Raw genomic sequence first — 19512 nt, forward strand, 5'->3', positions numbered from 1 at the left:
TTTGAAAGTGAACTAAAGAAAATATTTACACCTCAAGCTACAATGAATTCTAATCTCATTTGACAGTCTGTCAAGACAGCCTCCGCATTTCCTCGTCCAGAGCTGTCGATCATCCTCCGCTTCCTGCCCTCGTGCTAATAGAGAGGTGAGCAGCTAATGGCTGCCTAAACATACACGCATGCACATACTCTGCACACGTCTAGGATTCTCACGTGGGATTGTGATATCGCACCAACAATATGTGACAGTGGGCAAACCCTCATCAGGTTATTATCTCTTTTTCCTTTCTTCCTTACACACACACACACACACACACACACACACACACACACACACACACACACACACACACACACACACACACACACACACACACACACACACACACACTCTGGATTAATGATTTAATTGATGAAAGATTATCAATAGTTTGTATCTTAAGCCAACCCAACAACAGTCAAAACATGTTTTTTTCCAGGCAATGGTTTAAGTTTTGGTTATTCAGCTTCCATAATGTGTCGTCTGTCTGACTAATTGAAAGAAAACATACAAAATACAAATTCAGGTGTTCATTTTTAAAACACCTGTTTGTATCTGTAGATTTAGCCTTAATTCACCAAAAGCTTGCATTCTAATGCAAATTTGTGATCATTGTCTACCCAACTTTAACTTTAACACCAATCAGATATCCTGCTGAAAACCAAGGTAATAGATGACAGATCTTCCATGTGAATTGACAATACGGTACATTCTTATTGTACAGAGATCACACTGTAAATAAGATTTTACTGTGTGTGCATTTGTTAAACTGTTAATATGTTTTGTTGGGTTTGGAAGAAGTTACAAGTAGGGCTTTCTTAGATAATTAAGTATTAAAAAAGGTGGAGAACAACGGATGCAGAGGGCCCCATTCCTGTGTTTGCCATATTGCTAAATCTGCCACTGCCAGGAAGTGTACAGACTAAAGAAAAAAGTAAATGAATGGTGATAAGAGACAATATACGTGGGCTCACTTTAGAGGGAATTTAATTTCCCTGGCTGGATTATCATAGTTTCATTGTTTAAACACCATTTAAACATTTTTTAAAAGTGCAGCATTTTGCCTGTTGGTTTTACTTATCACGCTCTGGTTATTTGCAACGTTTTTATCACTAACTTGAGGTCTAAACACGCATACTGACATTTTAACACATCTCTTTTATGTTTGTAAAACAGTGGTGGGATTGTGGGAAGGTAGAGATAAAGCAGCTCTGTCAGCACTTCACTCTTAATGTTGCACATCTTCAGCAGCCATGGGCAACTAGGCTGTGAACAGGCATGGGTGACAAGTTATGTTATGTAAGCACTGACATTACTGGACAACAAACTAGGATGGAAATTCTGTAGGTGACGGTGTGTGTGGCTGTGTTCAGTTGAGTCATAAATGCATTTCATTAAATATTTTATGTGTAAGTAATGGTTTACAGTAAAAATTTATGAAATTCTACAATACACATCTTTAGAATTCGATTTCTCTCAAACTCTTAGCCACCAATCTTCGCTTTAGTCAACCTCACATAAACTAAACTTCCCGGCTGTATTCTCACTATTCTCTCAATGTTCGAAAGGTGTTTGTTCATATGTCATTCAAACCATGATTTATATATCATTTTATTTCTGAAGAAAATATTTATTAAACAATTTTTTATGGCCGTTGACACCGTTTTCTGGATTATGGAATGATGAAAAATGTATCATCCCTTCTGTAAAAACCTTTGGCTCAAGTATGTCAACAACATGAAAGAAGAAAATATCCTACAATCCTCAAAGTCTGGATATCACAAAAAGTCACAGTGCAGGAGAAAAATATGTACATGAAGCATGACTTATATGTCAGTCAAGTTTCATCTGAGGAAACTAAATCGTTAGATCTGTCTGGAGCGATGAGACTGACCTTCCTTATCTTAATATATGCAACAAACAGAAATCCTATCATTTCCACATGGTTGTCAACTGTTTGACGTTTGACTGAAGCATTTTTCATGATGTGATCTTGTTGTTTCTTCATTTGCAATGGTATCCACCTGCTAATGGAAGTGTTAATATCCAGATAAGAATGGAGAATGGAATCACAAGTTCTGTTTAAAATGTAAAAATATATTTGAATGTAAACTCAAAACCAATGTAAAAAAAGAGCAACTTCCAACAGTAACAACATTATGTACAGAATACTAATTAATACTCAGTTAACTGGACATCACTTCTCCAAATGGAGAAGTTTATGTAAGCCCATTTGACAGTTTTCGGGTTTCTTGAGCATTTTTACAAATGTTAGTAAAAACATAATACAACAAACGTGTGGAGGGGGCATAATTCTCATATTCTGGTTCATAATTTTAGTTTGATGTGTTTTCTGAACATTAGAGCAAGTAAAACTTGGAGTAATAACCCACTTTTCTCATACTGTCCATTGCTGCAGCCTCTCTTTTCAGCCTCAGTCTGAAACACTTGGTTGTCTACTCTGATTGGCCAGCTAGCCTAATCTGTTGTGATTGGTCATGTAGGAAATGTCAGGCTCTGATCTCGCTTTTGTGCATAATGCAAATATATTTACTTTAGCAAAAAATGGGTGCGATGCAATGTCACTAAAAACAATCAACATGGAGTTCTCAACGGAGAAATTCTTGGCATCGATCCAAGCTAGCAGGTGATCAAACTGGCCTCAGGTAGCACCAAGAATTCATCACGACACAGCACCTGGAGAAGATTATAGACTCACTTCTCCCGTGTTTCCACACAGGTATAATGCATCAATTGTAGTCAGCCAGATGTCCTCCTCTCCTCTTTTCCCGGAGGAGAATATTTGTGGCTTGTGTTTACTCACATAACTCGTGCTGGTACCATGACTAAACACAAATTATTCTGCGGACAAACTAGTAGTGTGACACAAAAATTTGCTTCGCATTTGGCATGAACGCATCGCAACTTTTACACTAAGCAACTAACCTTATTCAGAAGTTTGCAAACGGCCTCTAAACCCTTAACTAGCGCTACCCTCGGACCACTTTCTCCATATTCCATATCCTGTCATTAACATTTTGCACATGCACACTTCAGTGTTATGGAAATGATGATGCTAAAGTAAACCAAACACAAAGAAAGCTTTTCAGCATGTATTGATTAGAACAGCTCTTTCCTATTGCATTCATGTTCGGGGTTAGCCAATTCCTAAAGGTGCATCAGAATGCAGATTTCTGTGGAAGAAAAACTGCAAAGCCTGTTATTGTTATCTCTACTCTGTTTATTTCAGAATTCTAAATTAGTTTTAGTACATCTTTTCTTCAACAGGACCTTACAAACAGAGATAAAGGTAAGGTAGGAAGCAAAAACAGTGTGATTTTCCTTCAATTAAAGCTCTGGTATTGATTTGAAGGGAGCAGGAGACTGACAGAAGAAAGAGAATGAATACTCAGACTCTGAGAATCTGTCACACAGTAATAAGTGGGGCATCATTGTAAGAAACTGGCAAAGTAATGCTATAGTTTATATTCTAAAGTGAACGGAGAGGAATACACACAGGCAGCGGGGGAGGAATCGTAATTCGAAATTTGGGGTGGACACCTTTTCACACAATGGACTTAGTGTAGAACATTTTCCCAAGATTTAAATAACGAGTCACAATTGGAAATTCAAACAAGCTGTAGTGTAATAATAATTTTAACAATTCTTTCAATAAGAGAGTACCATGACTGTAAGTACAGAGCCTAATGTAGAGTTCACAAATAGTTAAAAACATGAAATATGAAAATGCCAATATGTGTAATTGTCCAGAAGAGTATCAATTAAATTTTGTTTTTATGGCCCATATTAACAAATCACAATTTGTCTCATAGGTCTTTAACAAGGTGTGACATCGTCTTACTTTAACCTCTTAGCGATCTGACGGCCCGAAGCGTCAAACTTTGTTATTTACACAACTGCTGATAAGGTACTGATGTGACATATCTTTGGAAAGCTAAGATTCTTGTGATTCGATTGATGCAAACCATTTCAAGATACGATCACCACAGCAGGTACAAGCAATGCCTCTGTCAGACCACCAACAAAAAAAAAACAATAACAAAATCGAGGTCACTCACCTAAGAAGCCTCATCGTAATCCACAGATCGATAACATTCCAACAAAAACGGTCTTGATACATTGCCAAAGGTCCAGACGATCCAATCCAGTAACATGTTTAGTCCAAAACACATTATTACATCAATAAATACCCACAGACTGCTGTTGCGTCATTTCAAACTAGCCGGCAGCTATGTGTAACCTTTGATGTATTTTCCCTCGTAACTCCCGTTAACATGTAAACACAGCCTTTATCTTGATATCAAAATGGAGGCTGCACTCTGAACTTTAGATTGACAGCTCACTTGACCAAATAGGAGCGGGCATGTCCTGTCCACAGCCTACAATAGCCAAGGAGAGACCTCGTTGAAGGACAGTGCCTGCCTCTCTTCTGTCGTGTAAATACTGAGCCGATTGCAACCGATTGTTCTGATGACTGGCATTTCGTATAGCCAATGAAATTTCCAACATGCAGATGTGCTGCTTGTCTGTGCAAATATAAAGCGACCCCAAGAAAGTCACTGCGTACAGGCGAACAACTGGTTTCGGTTTCTCGTGCGTCCGTGCGTAAAAGCCCCAAAAGAGTTGTTTTTGAGAGTTTCTCCGACTTTGGAAGCTATACAATGGCGAAACGTTTGTAGAAAAGGAACTACTCGACCGAAGAAGCCCGTGAACTTTGTCTTCGGCGTGAAAGCGACCAGTCTGGGGACGAAGTATCAGACGAAGAGAGCGAGCTGTCGTTTGACTCTGAGGCAGAGGCCATGTTCCTGGATGGAGGAGACATTACTCTTGACAAGTATTTTATTATAATATATAACTTGTAAATTACTGTGTGTCTTTTGGTGTTAGTGTTGATGTGTGTGTGTGTAGGTGTTACTGTTGAAGTGGGGGAGGTGTGTGTGCCACATTGTTTCACTGTGTGTGTGTGTTTGTGTAGAATGCATAAAAGTTGTATCTAGTTTTGTAAATGACTGTTATTTCTTTATTTTCACAAAATAGGCAATCATCTGATTCAGATCAGGATTGGGAGCCGGATACTTCTCGCCCAGCCAGCAAGCGGCCACATAGAGTGGAGCAGCAGGACAGTTCCTCAGGAGAGGAGCCCCATCCCCCAACTCCTCAGAGAGGTTCTGCCAGCAGGGGAAGACCAAGAGGCAGAGGACGGGGGAGGAGAGGGAGCCGGTATGTCAACCAGCACATCTGGAGAGAGATGGCATGATGATGATGTTCAAGACATAACACCACCACAGCCTACCTTCAGACCCACCCGTTCACCAGGACCCCAGCTCATCTGTACAGCGACGTACACAGTCCTGCAGCTTTTTCAACTGTTTTTCACTAACTCCATTTTACAGACAATAATTCAAAACGTAAATGACTTTGGCTCGACTCACTACTCCACACCCACCAACCCGTGGATTGATGTGACATTACAGGACATGTTTTCATTCATGTCCATGGTTCTTTACATGGGTGTTATAAAATGCTGTGCATTTAGGGATTACTGGCGACAGAGTAAACTGTACAGCTTGCCGTTCCCGAGACGGGTAATAACTGATAAGAAGTTCCTCAGTATCTCCTGGGCACTTCACCTCAGTAGTTTGGTGGCGGATGCGGAACGAGCAGAGGAGAGGCACAGCAGCCTTCGATCGATTCTGCAAAATCAAACCACTGTACGAGGAGATGAGGGAAGCCTGTAAAAGGAACTATCACCCGAGCTAAGAAATTGCCATCGATGAGCGCATGGTTGCCTCCAAAGCCCGCATTGGACTAAAACAGTACATGAAAAACAAACCTGTTCGCTGGGGATACAAACTCTTAGTTCTGGCGGACTCCAGGAACTGTTATACATGGGACTTTTTTGTCTACGAGGGAAAGTTACAGGGAAATACTGACAAGGGGCTCAGTTATGATTCTGCAAAGTCCTCCACAAGACCATGAAGTGGTACAAGACTTTCTTCTATCATTTCATGGACATCGGGATAGTGAATGCCTTTCTCCTCCAAAAAGAACTTGCAAGAGGTAAAGGAGAGGTACCTATGAACCAAAAGGCCTTCAGAGAGACCCTCGCCGAGGAGCTGGCAGAGGTGGGGTCTCCCTCCACAGCCAGACCCGTACCATCTCTTGCTCTACACGGAGCACATCACCGGCCGGTCCATATCACTGGGCACAGCATCGCTGGTCGGCTGAAGTGCAAGCATTGACATGCAAAGACACCACTCTAGTGCTCCTCCTGCGATGTGCCTTTGTGTTTCGTCCCCGGTCGTGACTGCTACAATGACTGGCCTGTTGCCAAAAACATGTAACATGTATATTTGAATACATTTTCAACCCTATGACCGGTTTTGACTCCTTTATATGCAAGTATAAGTTTGAGTGTAAAAGTAGCCTTTTTAGCCTAGGTATGTGACCATGGTTACCAAGGGTCCTTTGGAGTCTCCAAATGGCCTTTTTTGGAAAACGCCTAGACATGCCCTCAGGAAAACATCTGTAAAATATTCATTTTCTGTGGTATTGTTATCAAATTTGAACTTGGGCTAGGTAAGGCTTCATGCTGTGGTCCCATAGTGTTTTCCAGCTCATAAGTCCCAGCTAGAGTCATCTGCAGGCATCTGTTTACCAAAAACATTCAGGCGGAAATAAAAAACCTTCTACTTCAGTGTGTTCCAACTTCTATTACTCAATGCCATTCTGGCTGTTGGGGGGGGGGGGGGGGAATTCAGAGTGTTACCTTTCAAAAGAGACCAAAACCATGCATGTACTTCAAATGGTTCAAGAACAGCTTTCAATTTACTTTGGGTACGCCTTAGACAGGCGTTTTAGGCAAATTTCACCGGAATGTTAAGAGGTTAACCCTCAACAAGAATAAGGAAAAACTAAAAACTAAAAAGAAGAAAGTAATAACTTTTAACAGGATTAAAAGAACGTAGAAACCTCAGAAAGAGCCACATGTGAGGGATCCCTCTCCCAGGACGGACAGAAGTGCAATAGAAGTGTAAAGGAGAACATCAGAAAGATAAGGGTATTTGCAGCATTGATTATAATAAACACTTTGTAGCATAATGGAAGGTCAGTGAGTGAGTGTGTGTGAGAGAGAGAGAGAGAGAGAGAGAGAGAGAGAGAGGGAGAGAGACAGCCAGCCAGCCGCTGCCTTTAAAGGAGGAGATGATTAGGCAACTCAATGCAGCTGTGCCTATCAACTCACCTGTTGCTGAGCCAGCTCCGCACATTCCCTCTCCCACAGCTGAGTGACCGAACCAAGCCCACCTCCACAGAGACATTAATTTCTTTGATGTGATCAGGAGGGAGAAGAGGAAGGAAAAGCTGGAAAGAGAAGCTCCGTGTGTCAGGTGTCCCCCGACCTTCTAGACCTATAGCAGCATAACTAAGAGCAGGTCTAAGACAAGCCTGGACCGGCTCTAACTATACGCTTTATAGTAAAGGAAGGTTTTAAGCCTACTCTTAAACGTACAGATGGTGTCTGCCTCCCGAACTGAAAGTGGGAGATGATTCCACAGGAGAGGAGCTTGATAGCTGAAAGCTCTGGCTCCTACTCTACTTTTAGAGACTTTAGGGACGACAAGTAAGCCTGAATTCTGAGAGCGCAGTGCTCTAGTGGGTTGATAAGGTACTAACAGCTCTTTGAGGTATAATGGTGCCATATTATTAAGGGCCTTGAAGGTGAGGAGGAGAATTTTAAATTCTATTGTAGATTTAACCGGAAGCCAGTGTAGCGAAGCTAATACTGGAGAAATGTGGTCTCTTTTCTTGGTTCTTGTCAGGGCACGTGCTGCAGCATTTTGGACAAGCTGTAGAGCAGGGGTCACCAACCTTTTTGAAACTGAGAGCTACTTCAAAAGGTACTGAGTAGTACGAAGGGCTACTTGTTTGATACAAACTTCCTGAATAACAAAGTTGCATAGATCACCTTTTAATAATAATAATAATATATGTGAAGAGACTGTCTGATCACGTCAATGTTAATTATTCCTCACAATAATTATTAACAATGATTTCCACAACAATGATGGTAGGAAACAGATATATTAAAACATGCAACATTTATTTCTGTTAATCTGTTTCAACATTTGAAAGTCAGAGGTATCACATCTCTGATATTTTTGTAAATATCTTTCTTGACAGTTTTGTATGAATAAGCACATTTGTAGCATTTTGTTCAAAATCACACCTGTTATATTTTTTTGCAAATTATCACTTCTAAAATATTTTAGGAAATCATTAACTGTCATATCTTCAAATCATGTCTTGTTTGTACTAACCACTACCATTGTAACATTTTTGAACAAATCATGAACTCTGTCCCATGTTCATACAAATTATCAGTTATGTAAGATAAAAAAAATCAACTCTTTCACATTTTTAAATGAATCCTATTACATTAGTACTAATCACCAAATCTGTAGCATTTTGAACAAATCATAACATCTGTTACACTTTTTGAACAAATTATTTTTCACATTTTTGTGCAATATTTGAGTTTAATGTTGTCATTTCAATGAAAACACGTTATCTCTTTCTTTGTCTGGAGATGTCTGTTAGTGGGAAGCCTGGCATTGCATCCTGTTCACCAATGTACTGTAATCTGGTGTATAATTTGACACTGCAACTCTGAGTGAGTCTTGTAGATGTGCATCAGTAAGGCGTGTTCTGTGTTTGTTCTTGATGAAGTTCATGTTAGAAAAGGCTGATTCACAGAGATAGGTTGAACCAAAAAGGCAGGCAACTTTCATAGCTGCTGTGCATACACCTTTGTACTTTTCTGTGTCCACAAGGCACCAAAGGTTTGGAGCAGACTGATGGGTTTTGAGGTGGAGGTCATTTTGCAACGGCCTCGTGAAAAAAGACTGTCGTTTGCACAAAGCTGCCTTTAAGTCACGGGCTTTTTCTGTCCGTAGTGCGCTGCCAGGTGGGTAGTTAGCATGGAAGCTTTTGTGACACGTACTGAAGTGTCTCTCCACATTGTGCCGCTTTGCCGTCGCAACAGTTGCCCCGCAAATGAGACACACATTTTTCTTTCACTGTCGTAAAAAATAACTCTTCCTCCCAATCATTATGAAAATAGTATGTTTTCTTTCGCTTTTCTGCCATGTTTTCTTTAGTTTCGGGGGTAAAAACCACATCTAGCTCGCCATCGTTGCTGCTCCTGCTAGCTTGTCTCAGCATAGAGTGAGATGGCGGTTTGAATTTTTTTATTTCAAATTTAATTCTTTCTTTTTTTTCTTCTTTTCTTAATTTAGAGCATGCCTTGCGGCCGACTCGCGGGGTCCCTGCGGGCGACCAGGTGCCCACGACATTTTATGTCCTTGAGACATGCTTGGAATTTATTTTTTTGGTTTTATTGACAAGTATAACGGGGTGTCATCCGCATAGCAGTGGAAATTTACAGAGTGTGTCCTGATTTATGTTACTTTATGGAAGCATATATAATGAGAATAAAATTGGGCCGAGCACAGAGCCCTGTGGAACACCGTGGTTAACTTTGGTGCACACGGATGTCTCATCATTAATTTGCACAAATTAGAATCAATCTGAAAGGTAGGATTTAAACCAGTTTAGGGCGGTTCCTTTAATGCTAATTTACTGTTCTAGTCTCTGTTATAAAATGTGATGGTCAGTAGTGTTGAATGCTGCACTAAGATCTAACAGAACGAGGACAGACACAAATCCCTGATCTGAAGCTATTAGAAGGTCATTTGTGACTTTTGCCAAGGCTGTCTCCGTGCTGTGATTAGCTCTAAACCCCGATTGAAAGTCTTCATATATATTATTTTCCTGGAGAAACTCACACAGCTGATTGGCTACAACCTTTTCAAGGATTTTTGACAGGAAGGCGAGGTTGAATATCGGTCTGTAGTTGGGTTAAACCTCTGGGTCCAGGGTGGTTTCTTTAAGAAGGGGTTTCTTTGTAGGAATGGGATCTAAGATACAAGTTGTGGGTTTAGAAGATGAGGTTATTTTGGTCAGCTGATCAAGGGTGAAGAGAGACAAGCTGTCTAAATAATTGGTAGGATTCTCAGCTGTTCCTGAGATTTCTGTGCTTGATAGGGTATTAGTGTCAACTGAGGGCAGGAGATGGTGGATTTTATCATTAAAGAAGTTCATAAAGATATTGCTATTTAGGGATCGAGGAATACTGGGTTCGGTGGAGGTGTGACTCTCTGTCAGCCTGGCTACAGTGCTGAAGAGAAACCTGGGGTTGTTTTCATTTTCCTCTATTAATGTGGAGTAGTGGGCAGCTCCTGCTTTGTGGAGGGCCTTCTTATATTAACACTATTTGTCCAGGCTAGGTGAGTTGTTGTTGGAGCCCCACTTCCTTTTGAATTTTCTTGACTCTTGTTTTAATTCACGTCATTTTTCATTAATGGCATGTAGTCTGATAATGAGAAATCGAAAGTTATTAAATTATGGTCTGATAGAATCGGATTATATGTACTATTAGATGTAAAATGTTGATACCGTATGATAGTACAAGGTCAAATGTGTGGTTACAACAATGAGTAGGTTGGTGTACACACTGACTGAAACCAATTGAGTCTAATACTCAGTAGTGCTGTTCACACCTCTGATAGTCTTAATAATCTTAACCTATTCCTCATTTGCAATTTTTTTTTCATAATTCCGAGTGCACTTGTATGTTTAGAAGCAATGTTTAAGTTAATTGACATCTTAGTACATGTGATTAGTCTATAAATGCTCTGCATGCAGAATGACAACGGGGAACAGTGTCTTTTGTACTCGTATAGTCCAACTAGCGCTGGATATCGCCACTGATTTCCCAAATCCAATTCACAAGGTTTCGATTCGATATTGGATTCAATTGTGAATCACTTAAATATTTCATTGTACAATAACAATTTTGCCTGGATATGAAAGAAATTCTCAGAGAACTAAAGGTGTAAACTGTGCAAGGAAACCTCTCACTTGGTGTGAGGGTTTGGATTTCTTCTCTCTCCCTCCTCTCTTTCCCCTCCTGTGTGTGTGTGTGTGTGTGTGTGTGTGTGTGTGTGTGTGTGTGAATCTCTAGCTCATCACTTTGCCATACAAGCCTGATCAAGATAATTCCGTACTGACAGTAGTGCTACTCATGCTTTTGCCTGCAAGATTTTTGTTGTTGTTGCCAGTTTACAGCCTTGCAGTGTTTCAGCTCTCAAGTTTTACTTTCCTGTTTTCTTTTCTTTGTGTTCAGATTTCTCCAGTGTGCCTCGCTGCTGTACCAGCCTCTGCATTTCCAGAGTTCCTATATTCCTCGGTGCGCTCATCGGCTGCCACTTCTGAGCCAGCCTGACCTCTGCCGACTCCACCTGCCGTTTACCTGGCTATCTGTCATTCAAGCCTTTTTTTTTTTTTACATCTTTACACCAGCCTCAATTTCTCTGCGGAAACTTTGTGCATTATTATAAATATTAAGGTAGATAACAAATTTTGTTGGGAGATATGTTGTCCCAGAAACTATTTTGATAAACGATATTATTGTCATTACTTTAAAACCATTTCATACCACTGACATGATAATATTATAGCATAACAATAATAATCCTTATAAAGAGCACTGAACTGTTCATTCTTAAGAATATACAGTCTGACATTTAAATTAGATTAAAAAATATAACACACAAACAAACAATAAATAAAATGGAGAGTGAGCACTCTGCCTCGCTCCAGGAGAGGAGATGAGACATTCGCTAAAATGATGGTGTTCAAACATTGGGGTCACGCATGGGAAAAGGTTTTATTAAATGATCGATCGGTCCTTTTTTAAAATTATGATCATTCAAATTAAGCCCTATGTCCAACCAGCAACTCAGACATCAGGAAATTCTTACAGGGCAAATTAACACAAATTAATGTGATTGTCAGATTCAAATGGCACAGAATTAAGGTGACCAATTGGGTGGGCAGACTAGAAATTTGGGTGGGACATTGTATTTAGAGTAGTGTAAGAGCTGGAATGAGTCATATAGACAATGATAAATGCCAGAAGTCACCATTATATCACCATGCTATAATAATGCTAAGTGGCAACCACTAAAGCTGAGAATGATTTGAAGCCCCTTATGCTGCAGTTCCTGTAATCGCCTAGATGAAGTCTCCATCAAAGGGTCTGTGCAGGGGGAAAAAATACCGTCATCAAAGAAGAGAAATGAACTAAAGGTCTCCATGCTTGGCTGATACAGAATATCTGACTAGTGGGCCAGAATGGAAGTTTTATGAAGATAATGAGTAAAATCAAACCCAGGGATTTGGGAAAAATATTCTAAATACATTTTCTTCTTAAGGACTGTCGACTTGGCCTTTACTTGTTTGTGTGCAGTACAGTTGAGGCACGTGGAGGAGAGTTGCAAATGCTTACCAAGGTGGAAAACTACTAACTAAGCAATCAAGAGCACTTAGGCATTGGGAGTCAGGCTTTGGAAACTTTATGGAAACTGTTGTGTAATAGGCAACACAAAGGCTGACATTTGAAAATGTAAACAAAAAGATGTTTCTCTGTTAATGTGGAAGAAGTAAATGTCAAATTAAGGGGGAATAAGTTGTTTTAGCAAAATGACCATAATGCACTTCCCCCTTTACTTTGCCACCCCCACCCCCCTTCTTCATCCCAATTGCTGTACCCACAGAGATTAGCAACATATGCACCTCAGTATTTTTTCCTAGCAGCTTTCCCCCAGAGCTACATTGGGCCATCACTCTTTAAAAAAAATAACAAATTACCAACTGGGAAGAGGCACACGTGGACATGCAGCTTACTGAAATGTAATGTGATGAGATCCGAGAATTGCATCTCCGATCATCAGAGTTCTACCGGAGTTCTGCAAGTCCAGATGTCCCCAGATGTGGCACAGTGCCAAAAGTATGGTCAGTGTATATGGCTCTGCATTGACAAACTGAATGTGAGCAAACATTTTCTCGGATGACACTGAACAAGACTAAACCGAGACTCAAGATGATCATTCACCTCTGTGATTTGATGTCAAAACTGGACCTTTCTTTAGTTCATTTAGTCAAGCAATTCTTCAGTCCAAGGCCAGCATATAAAGTGTGGGTTCCATTTAAGAGTGATAAAATAATTTCACTGCAAATGTAAGTGTACAACACAAAGTGCGTAGAAATCACTTATTAACATGTCCCTTAAATCTAATAAATGAAAGCACTCATGGCCCAGGAGTTTGTCAGCCCCCTGTTGTACTGAAGTAAAAGGATTTTGGTGTCAGCATTTGTAACTGTGTGAAGAAAAAATGCTTTGTAATTTTACTTCTCCCATAATACACCAACATCAGGTTTATCTTTCCTCACCTGCCATATACAGTGGCTGTATATTGTATACTTTTAAAATTATCGTTTTGTTCCTGCGACTCGCAGACCTCAGCAGTTTTTTTATTGTTATTCTGAGGGTGATCAAGTTCCACAGAGCAAGTGAGACAGTAAAACCTGGTTTCCCATTCCAAAGTGAATATCCAGAGTAAACTACTAGTCGGATTGTATTAATTATCCACCTCCTGTGTTCCTACTGTGACATTGGTTTAGCACAGAAGAATGGGGGAATTTAAGTTGTCCGAACCCCTAAAACCAGTCCTAGAATGAGATTGTGTTAATTGTATCACTGGGCCTTTTTCTTGTGTCCTTCTGGAGTCATGTTGTGTGATAAGGGCATCAGAAAGCAGCAGGACTGAAGCTCTCTCTCCATAGTTATTATTTTTAGTCACTGCAAAATGATCAACTTTATCCCCATCTGTACAATGTATTGTGTTGAGAGTGTACAGACAAGTAAAATACTTGTCAGAACTCCATAATTAATTTACCTTGGAACTGGCACTTATATATTATATGAGGATCAGCTCGTCGAGGTGTCCCCGCTGGCGGTGCCTTCCAACCGGGTCACTGTGTCCGGGGTCCCCCCGTTTATCTCCAACCAGGCGCTGGAGCAAGAGCTGAAGCGCTTCGGGAAGATGGCGAGTGATTTCAGGCCAGTGACTCTGGGATGTAAAGATTTAAAACTGAAGCATGTTCAATCTCTGCGGAGACAGGTTTTCATGTTCCTGAACTCTACGACCCAAAGTCTGGATGTTTCATTCCGGGTCAAACATGAGGACGGGTTCTATATGGTCTATGCTAGCTCAGGGAACATCAAGTGTTTTGAGTGTGGAGATGTGGGTCACAAGCGGATCTCCTGTCCCCACAGACAGCACACAGCGGGGCCCGATGTGGCTGCTATGGCTGCCGGGGGAAAGGAGGCTTTTCCTCCGGAGCTCAGCGAGTCAGGCGCCTCTGCGCCTGCTGTAGGTGCTGCCTGGGGCCCGGTGGTCGAGTACGCTGGTGTCGGCGCCTCGGTGGCCGGTGTCTTTGCAGCCGGTGGCTCTGTTGTAGAGTCCGCCGGGGATGGCGGGTCTAATGATGGGTCTACTGGTGGTTGCAGCCCGGTGTTTAAAGTTAGCACAGCAGGAAAAGTGCAGACTGAAAATATAGTTGTGGTCACGGGTGTTAAAGATTCTATTGTCAGGGCTGCGGGTCTTAGCGGCCCAGTGCCCGGTGGCTCTGTGGTCAGGGATGCAGGTGTTAGCGGGCTGGTGGCTCTGTGGTCAGGGATGCAGGTGTTAGCGGGCTGGTGCCCGGTGGCTCTGTGGTCGGGGATGCGGGTGTTAGAGGCCCGGTGCCCGGTGGCTCTGTGGTCGGGACTGGGCAGAATAAAGATGCTGAGAACTGCCCTGCTGAACAGAGGCCTGCTGGTTGTCATGGTGATGATGATGATGCTGACATGGACATGGACTCTGACTGTGAAAGTGGGTCAGTTGTTGGAACTGTTTTCAAAACATTGACTTGTATTCTCTGGCGGAGATTAACATTTTCCCGGATGAAACATTTGGAAAAACAGTTAATGTGAGAGATTATTTTCCAGACATTGGAAAGTTCATTCAGTCTGTTACCACACTGCAACAGGTGTTTGGGCTGAATTTATTGGATGAGAAGAAACGTTACCGCCTAAAGAAATTAGTCACTGGGGTAAGAAAAGGTTTAAAGGTATCAAACACGAAAATGTTAAAGAAGATGAAAGTATCTAAATAAATATGTTCATAAATCACTGGGTGTTTCACTCTTTTTGTTTGCTGTTCTCTCTCTCCTCTCTTCTCATGCAGGGTCAAAGGGTAGCATCTTTAAATATAAACGGGGGCAGAGATGCAAAGAAAAGAGCTGTTTTATCAGCAGAAGAGACTAGATGTTGTGTTTCTACAACATCTGTCTCAGTGAGATAGATTTGTCCCATGGCTGAGGACATGTTGTCCACCCCACCATAAGCCTCAATCTAAGTGCAGGAGTTGCCATTTTATTTTCTACCACATCCAATGTAAATATAATCTCTCACTCAGAAATCATTCAAGGCAGAATCCTGATGGTAAAAGCTGAAGTAGAAGATTTTAAATTCAGTTTTATTAATATCTATGCACCCAATCAAGGCTCTGAGCGGGAAAGAGTTTTTAAAATTTTAAAAGAAACACTAAGTGGCATAGACCAAGAGGAATGTATTGTGTTGGGTGGAGACTGGAACTGCTGCACAGATTTTAATTTAGATAGGACGGGGGTGGAGCCACACTTTCAGTCATCTCTGGTTTTATCTGAGGTCATAAAAAAAGTAGATCTGGTGGATGTGTGGAGAGTAAAGCATCCCTCAGCCCGACAGTACACCTGAGTCAAATGTTTTGATGGAAGGATCAGTGCAGCCAGGTTAGACAGGTTTTATCTTTCTGCCGTCTTTACTAATCAGGTTTTTAACTGTCAGATCCTTCCTGTTGGTTTTACTGATCATCATCTAGTTTTAATGGAGTTTATTTTATCCTCCACAGTAAAACCAAAGTCTTTTTGGCATTTTAACGTTAAATTATTACATGATTTTACTTTCTGTGAGAATTTTAAACTGTTTTGGGCGTTTTGGAAAACTAAAAAAGACGAGTTTTCCTCCCTTACGTAGTGGTGGGAAGTAGGAAAGGCCCAAATCAGAGTTTTCTGTCAGCAATACTCAGCCAACTCGACCGTTAAAATAAAAAGAGCCATTCAGAAATTAGAGGAGGAGATCAGAAACCTGGAAGCTGTCACAGTCACACAAAACAACAGGCAGGATGCAGAACAGCTCAAAACTAAGAGACAGGATTTAAACTCCTTTTTACATCAAAGAGCCAAAGGAGATCTGGTCAGAGCCCGCTTCACTAAAATCCATGACATGAACACTCCGACCACCTTCTTCTTCAACTTAGAGAAGTCGGTGGCTCGGAGAAAACAGATGGTGTCTCTGCAGCTCCCAGACTGAGAAGTGACCACAGAACCAGCTAAGATGAGGAAACACGCAGTAGAGTTCTACTCGGACCTGTTCAGGGCGGTTGACTGTGATGTGGACTCTGCTGCAGAGCTGCTACAAGGACTTCCTCAGCTGAGTCCTGAAGATCAGGATTTATTAAACTCTGACATCACCTTAGAGGAACTGACCACGGCTGTGTCGCAGATGGCGTCCGGAAAGGCCCCTGGATTGGATGGATTACCTTCTGATTTTTTAAAACATTTCTGGGGTGTTTTGGGACAGACATTTTAGACATTTTTAAAAACACGTTTTAAAAAAGGGACACTTCCTACTTCCGGTGGACGCACAGTTCTCTCTCTGCTGCCTAAGAAGGGAGATCTTAGCATTTTAAAGAACTGGAGACCAGTGGCCCTTTTATGCACAGACTACAAGATCCTCTCTAAAGTTTTATCAAACAGACTGAATACCTACATTGAACAGCTGATCCCCCCAGACCAATGTTACTGTGTGCCAGACAGATCCATGCTGGACAATCTGTTTTTAATAAGAGATGTGTGTGATGTGTGTAAATTATATAATGTAAATATGGGTATTATTTCAAATCGATCAGGAAAAAGCATTTGACCGCGTAGATCATGATTTTTTTATTTTCACCCTGCAAGCTTTTGGTGTTTGGGGGGTGGGGGGGGTCCTTTCCTGGGTCAAGCTGCTATACAGTGAGGCTAGTTGTGTGGTGAAGGTGGGGGAGGGCTGAGCTGTCCTGTGCCAGTCCCAGGAGGCATCAGGCAGGGCTGCCCCATCTCAGGACAACTCTACAGCATCGCCATCGAGCCTCTTCTGTGCAGGTTGAGGAGCAGGCTGAGGGGTCTCTCTCTGCCGGGGCTGGCTCACAACCCTCCTGTGGTCGTCTCAGCATATGCTGACGACGTTAATGTTTTTATCCATGACCAGCATGATGTCCAGCAACTTAAGGAAAGTCTGGTTTGTTATGGGAGAGCCTCTTCAGCCAGAGTCAACTGGGAGAAGAGTGAGGGTTTTTTAATGGGTCAGTGGAGCCCGGGGACTGAGCCTGGTCTTCCTGGAAATCTCCGGTGGGGAAGGAATGGAATAAAAATTCTAGGAATCCATCTAGGAAGTAAGGGCTTTCCAAGGCAGAACTGGGAGGGGGTGCTGGAAAAGGTAGAAGCTAAGTTGTCTAAATGGAAATGGTTGCTACCTTATCTGTCCTACAGGGGAAGAGTTCTGATAGTGAATAACTTGGTCGCCTCGTCTCTTTGGCACAGACTTCTTGTTTTGGTGCCACCTCCAGGTCTGGTGGAAGATGTGCAGCATCTCCTGGTGAAATTCTTCTGGTCTGGTCAGCACTGGCTGAGGGCAGCGGCCCTGTATCTCCCTGTGGCAGAGGGAGGACAAGGACTCATTGACATTGTGTCCAGAACTGCGGCCTTCAGACTGCAGACGTTGCAGAAGTTGCTGTACGGCTGTGGTCTCTGCTGGTTGGCTCCTGCTCGTCTGCTCCTCAGACAAGCTGGCCGGCTGGGACTGGACAAACAACTATTTCTGATCTCATCAACTGAAGCTGACCTGACTGGACTGACACCTTTCTTGAGGTCAAGCGGACTCCTGACCCCAGACCGGGGATATGGCTGTTTGAGGAGCCGCTCTTCCACAGTGACTTCCTAAAAACAACCACATTTTCTTCTGCAACTTGGAGAAGTAAGTTTATTGAGGCTGGCATCGTTAAACTGGGCCGTCTCACAAAGACATCATGGGAAAGGACCTGATGTTGGTGACGTCACAGAGTGCAGAAGAGGATTGTGGAGGAAGTGTTGCAATCCCTGTCTGTGCCACTGAGAGCGTCATCTGAAAATCGTACTCTATCTGACCAATGGGATGATGACTGTGATTACCTTTTTCCCTCTCTGATCGTCAGCCCTGCTACTGATGGGTGGCGAGAGGAGAGTGGACTGCTTCTTTCCTTCAAAACACCGGTGCTGGGTAATTTCAGCTCTTCTGGGAAGAAGCAGCTTCATGTCAGCTTCGTGAAGGGGCTGAAACTTCGCTCTCTGGCTGGAGTCAAGGAGACGAGGTGGACTGAGGTTTTTGCTGCAGGCTGCACCCCTGAAGGCAGGTGGGGGGTCCTGTATAAACCTCCTGTTGAAAAACAGGTGGGTGACCTCCAGTGGAGGATTATACATGGAGCTTTAGCTACAAACAGACACAGAGCTCACCTGGACCCAAGCACTGGGGAGGGATGTGATTTCTGTGGCGATAGGGAGACTCTAGAACATCTAGTGGTGTCTTGTCCTCGACTAGAGGTTTTATTTAGACTACTGCAGCAGTGGGTGGAGGCTCTGGGGGAGAACTTTTCTCTCCTGTTTGTTTTTGGGCCTAAATATTATAAAGGAAACAGAGAAACACTAGTCCTGATTAACTTCCTGTTTGGTATGGCTAAACTGGCCACCTGGAAGAGCAGGAAGAACCAGATGTTGGGTGAAGGCTGGACAGATGTGGTGAAGTGTTATAAAGGTTTGGTAGCAACTCATGTGAAAATAGAAGCTTTTACGTCTCAGTGGGGGATCAGACAGGTTTTATGCTCACTAGAGGAGGACGGTTCACTGGTCCTTCTTTTTTAAACTCTGTGTGTGTGTGTGAGACATGTAGTTTTCTTTTGTAAAATATTATCTAATTGAAATGTTATTTATTATTTTTTTTGCTGATGCCATTATTGGAAAGATCATGAAATGATCTCAATAAAAGTTATCTGAAAAGTCAAAAGTCAAAGTCTCTCTCTCTCTCTACAGTTTAAACATAGTTTTAGCTTCTCAGTGGCCATATGTTGATTTGTTTGTAGTCACTGCCACAATATCAACACCATGACTGATACTTTTCTCATAATTTAAATCTTTGTTAAACGCATTCATTTATTTAGCCCAACCGCACTCTGCTACCTCTCTTCCTCTATCGCTCTTGTGTCCTCTATTATCTCAGACTGGCTTAAAAACTACATTATTTAGTCTTCACAAACACAAAGGACAGTCGTGTTTATTTGCATGTAGAGTAAGGGGAGATCCGAGCTCTTCCATAATTGCATTCACTACTGGCAT

The 19512-nt window shown here is 42.0% G+C and overlaps 1 protein-coding gene across 1 annotated transcript; it reads left to right on the plus strand.

The window, feature by feature from the left end:
• The first annotated feature begins 4751 nt into the window (after positions 1 to 4751).
• On the plus strand, positions 4752 to 6010 carry LOC117769069. The gene is made up of 2 exons (XM_034597663.1): positions 4752 to 4894; positions 5098 to 6010. Exons 1-2 carry the CDS (start codon positions 4870 to 4872, stop codon positions 5796 to 5798), a joined length of 726 nt encoding a protein of 241 aa, XP_034453554.1. The 5' UTR covers positions 4752 to 4869; the 3' UTR covers positions 5799 to 6010.
• Positions 6011 to 19512: the final 13502 nt, after the last annotated feature.

This window comes from Hippoglossus hippoglossus, chromosome 10, assembly GCF_009819705.1.
Source record: "Hippoglossus hippoglossus isolate fHipHip1 chromosome 10, fHipHip1.pri, whole genome shotgun sequence".
NCBI lineage: Eukaryota > Metazoa > Chordata > Actinopteri > Pleuronectiformes > Pleuronectidae > Hippoglossus > Hippoglossus hippoglossus.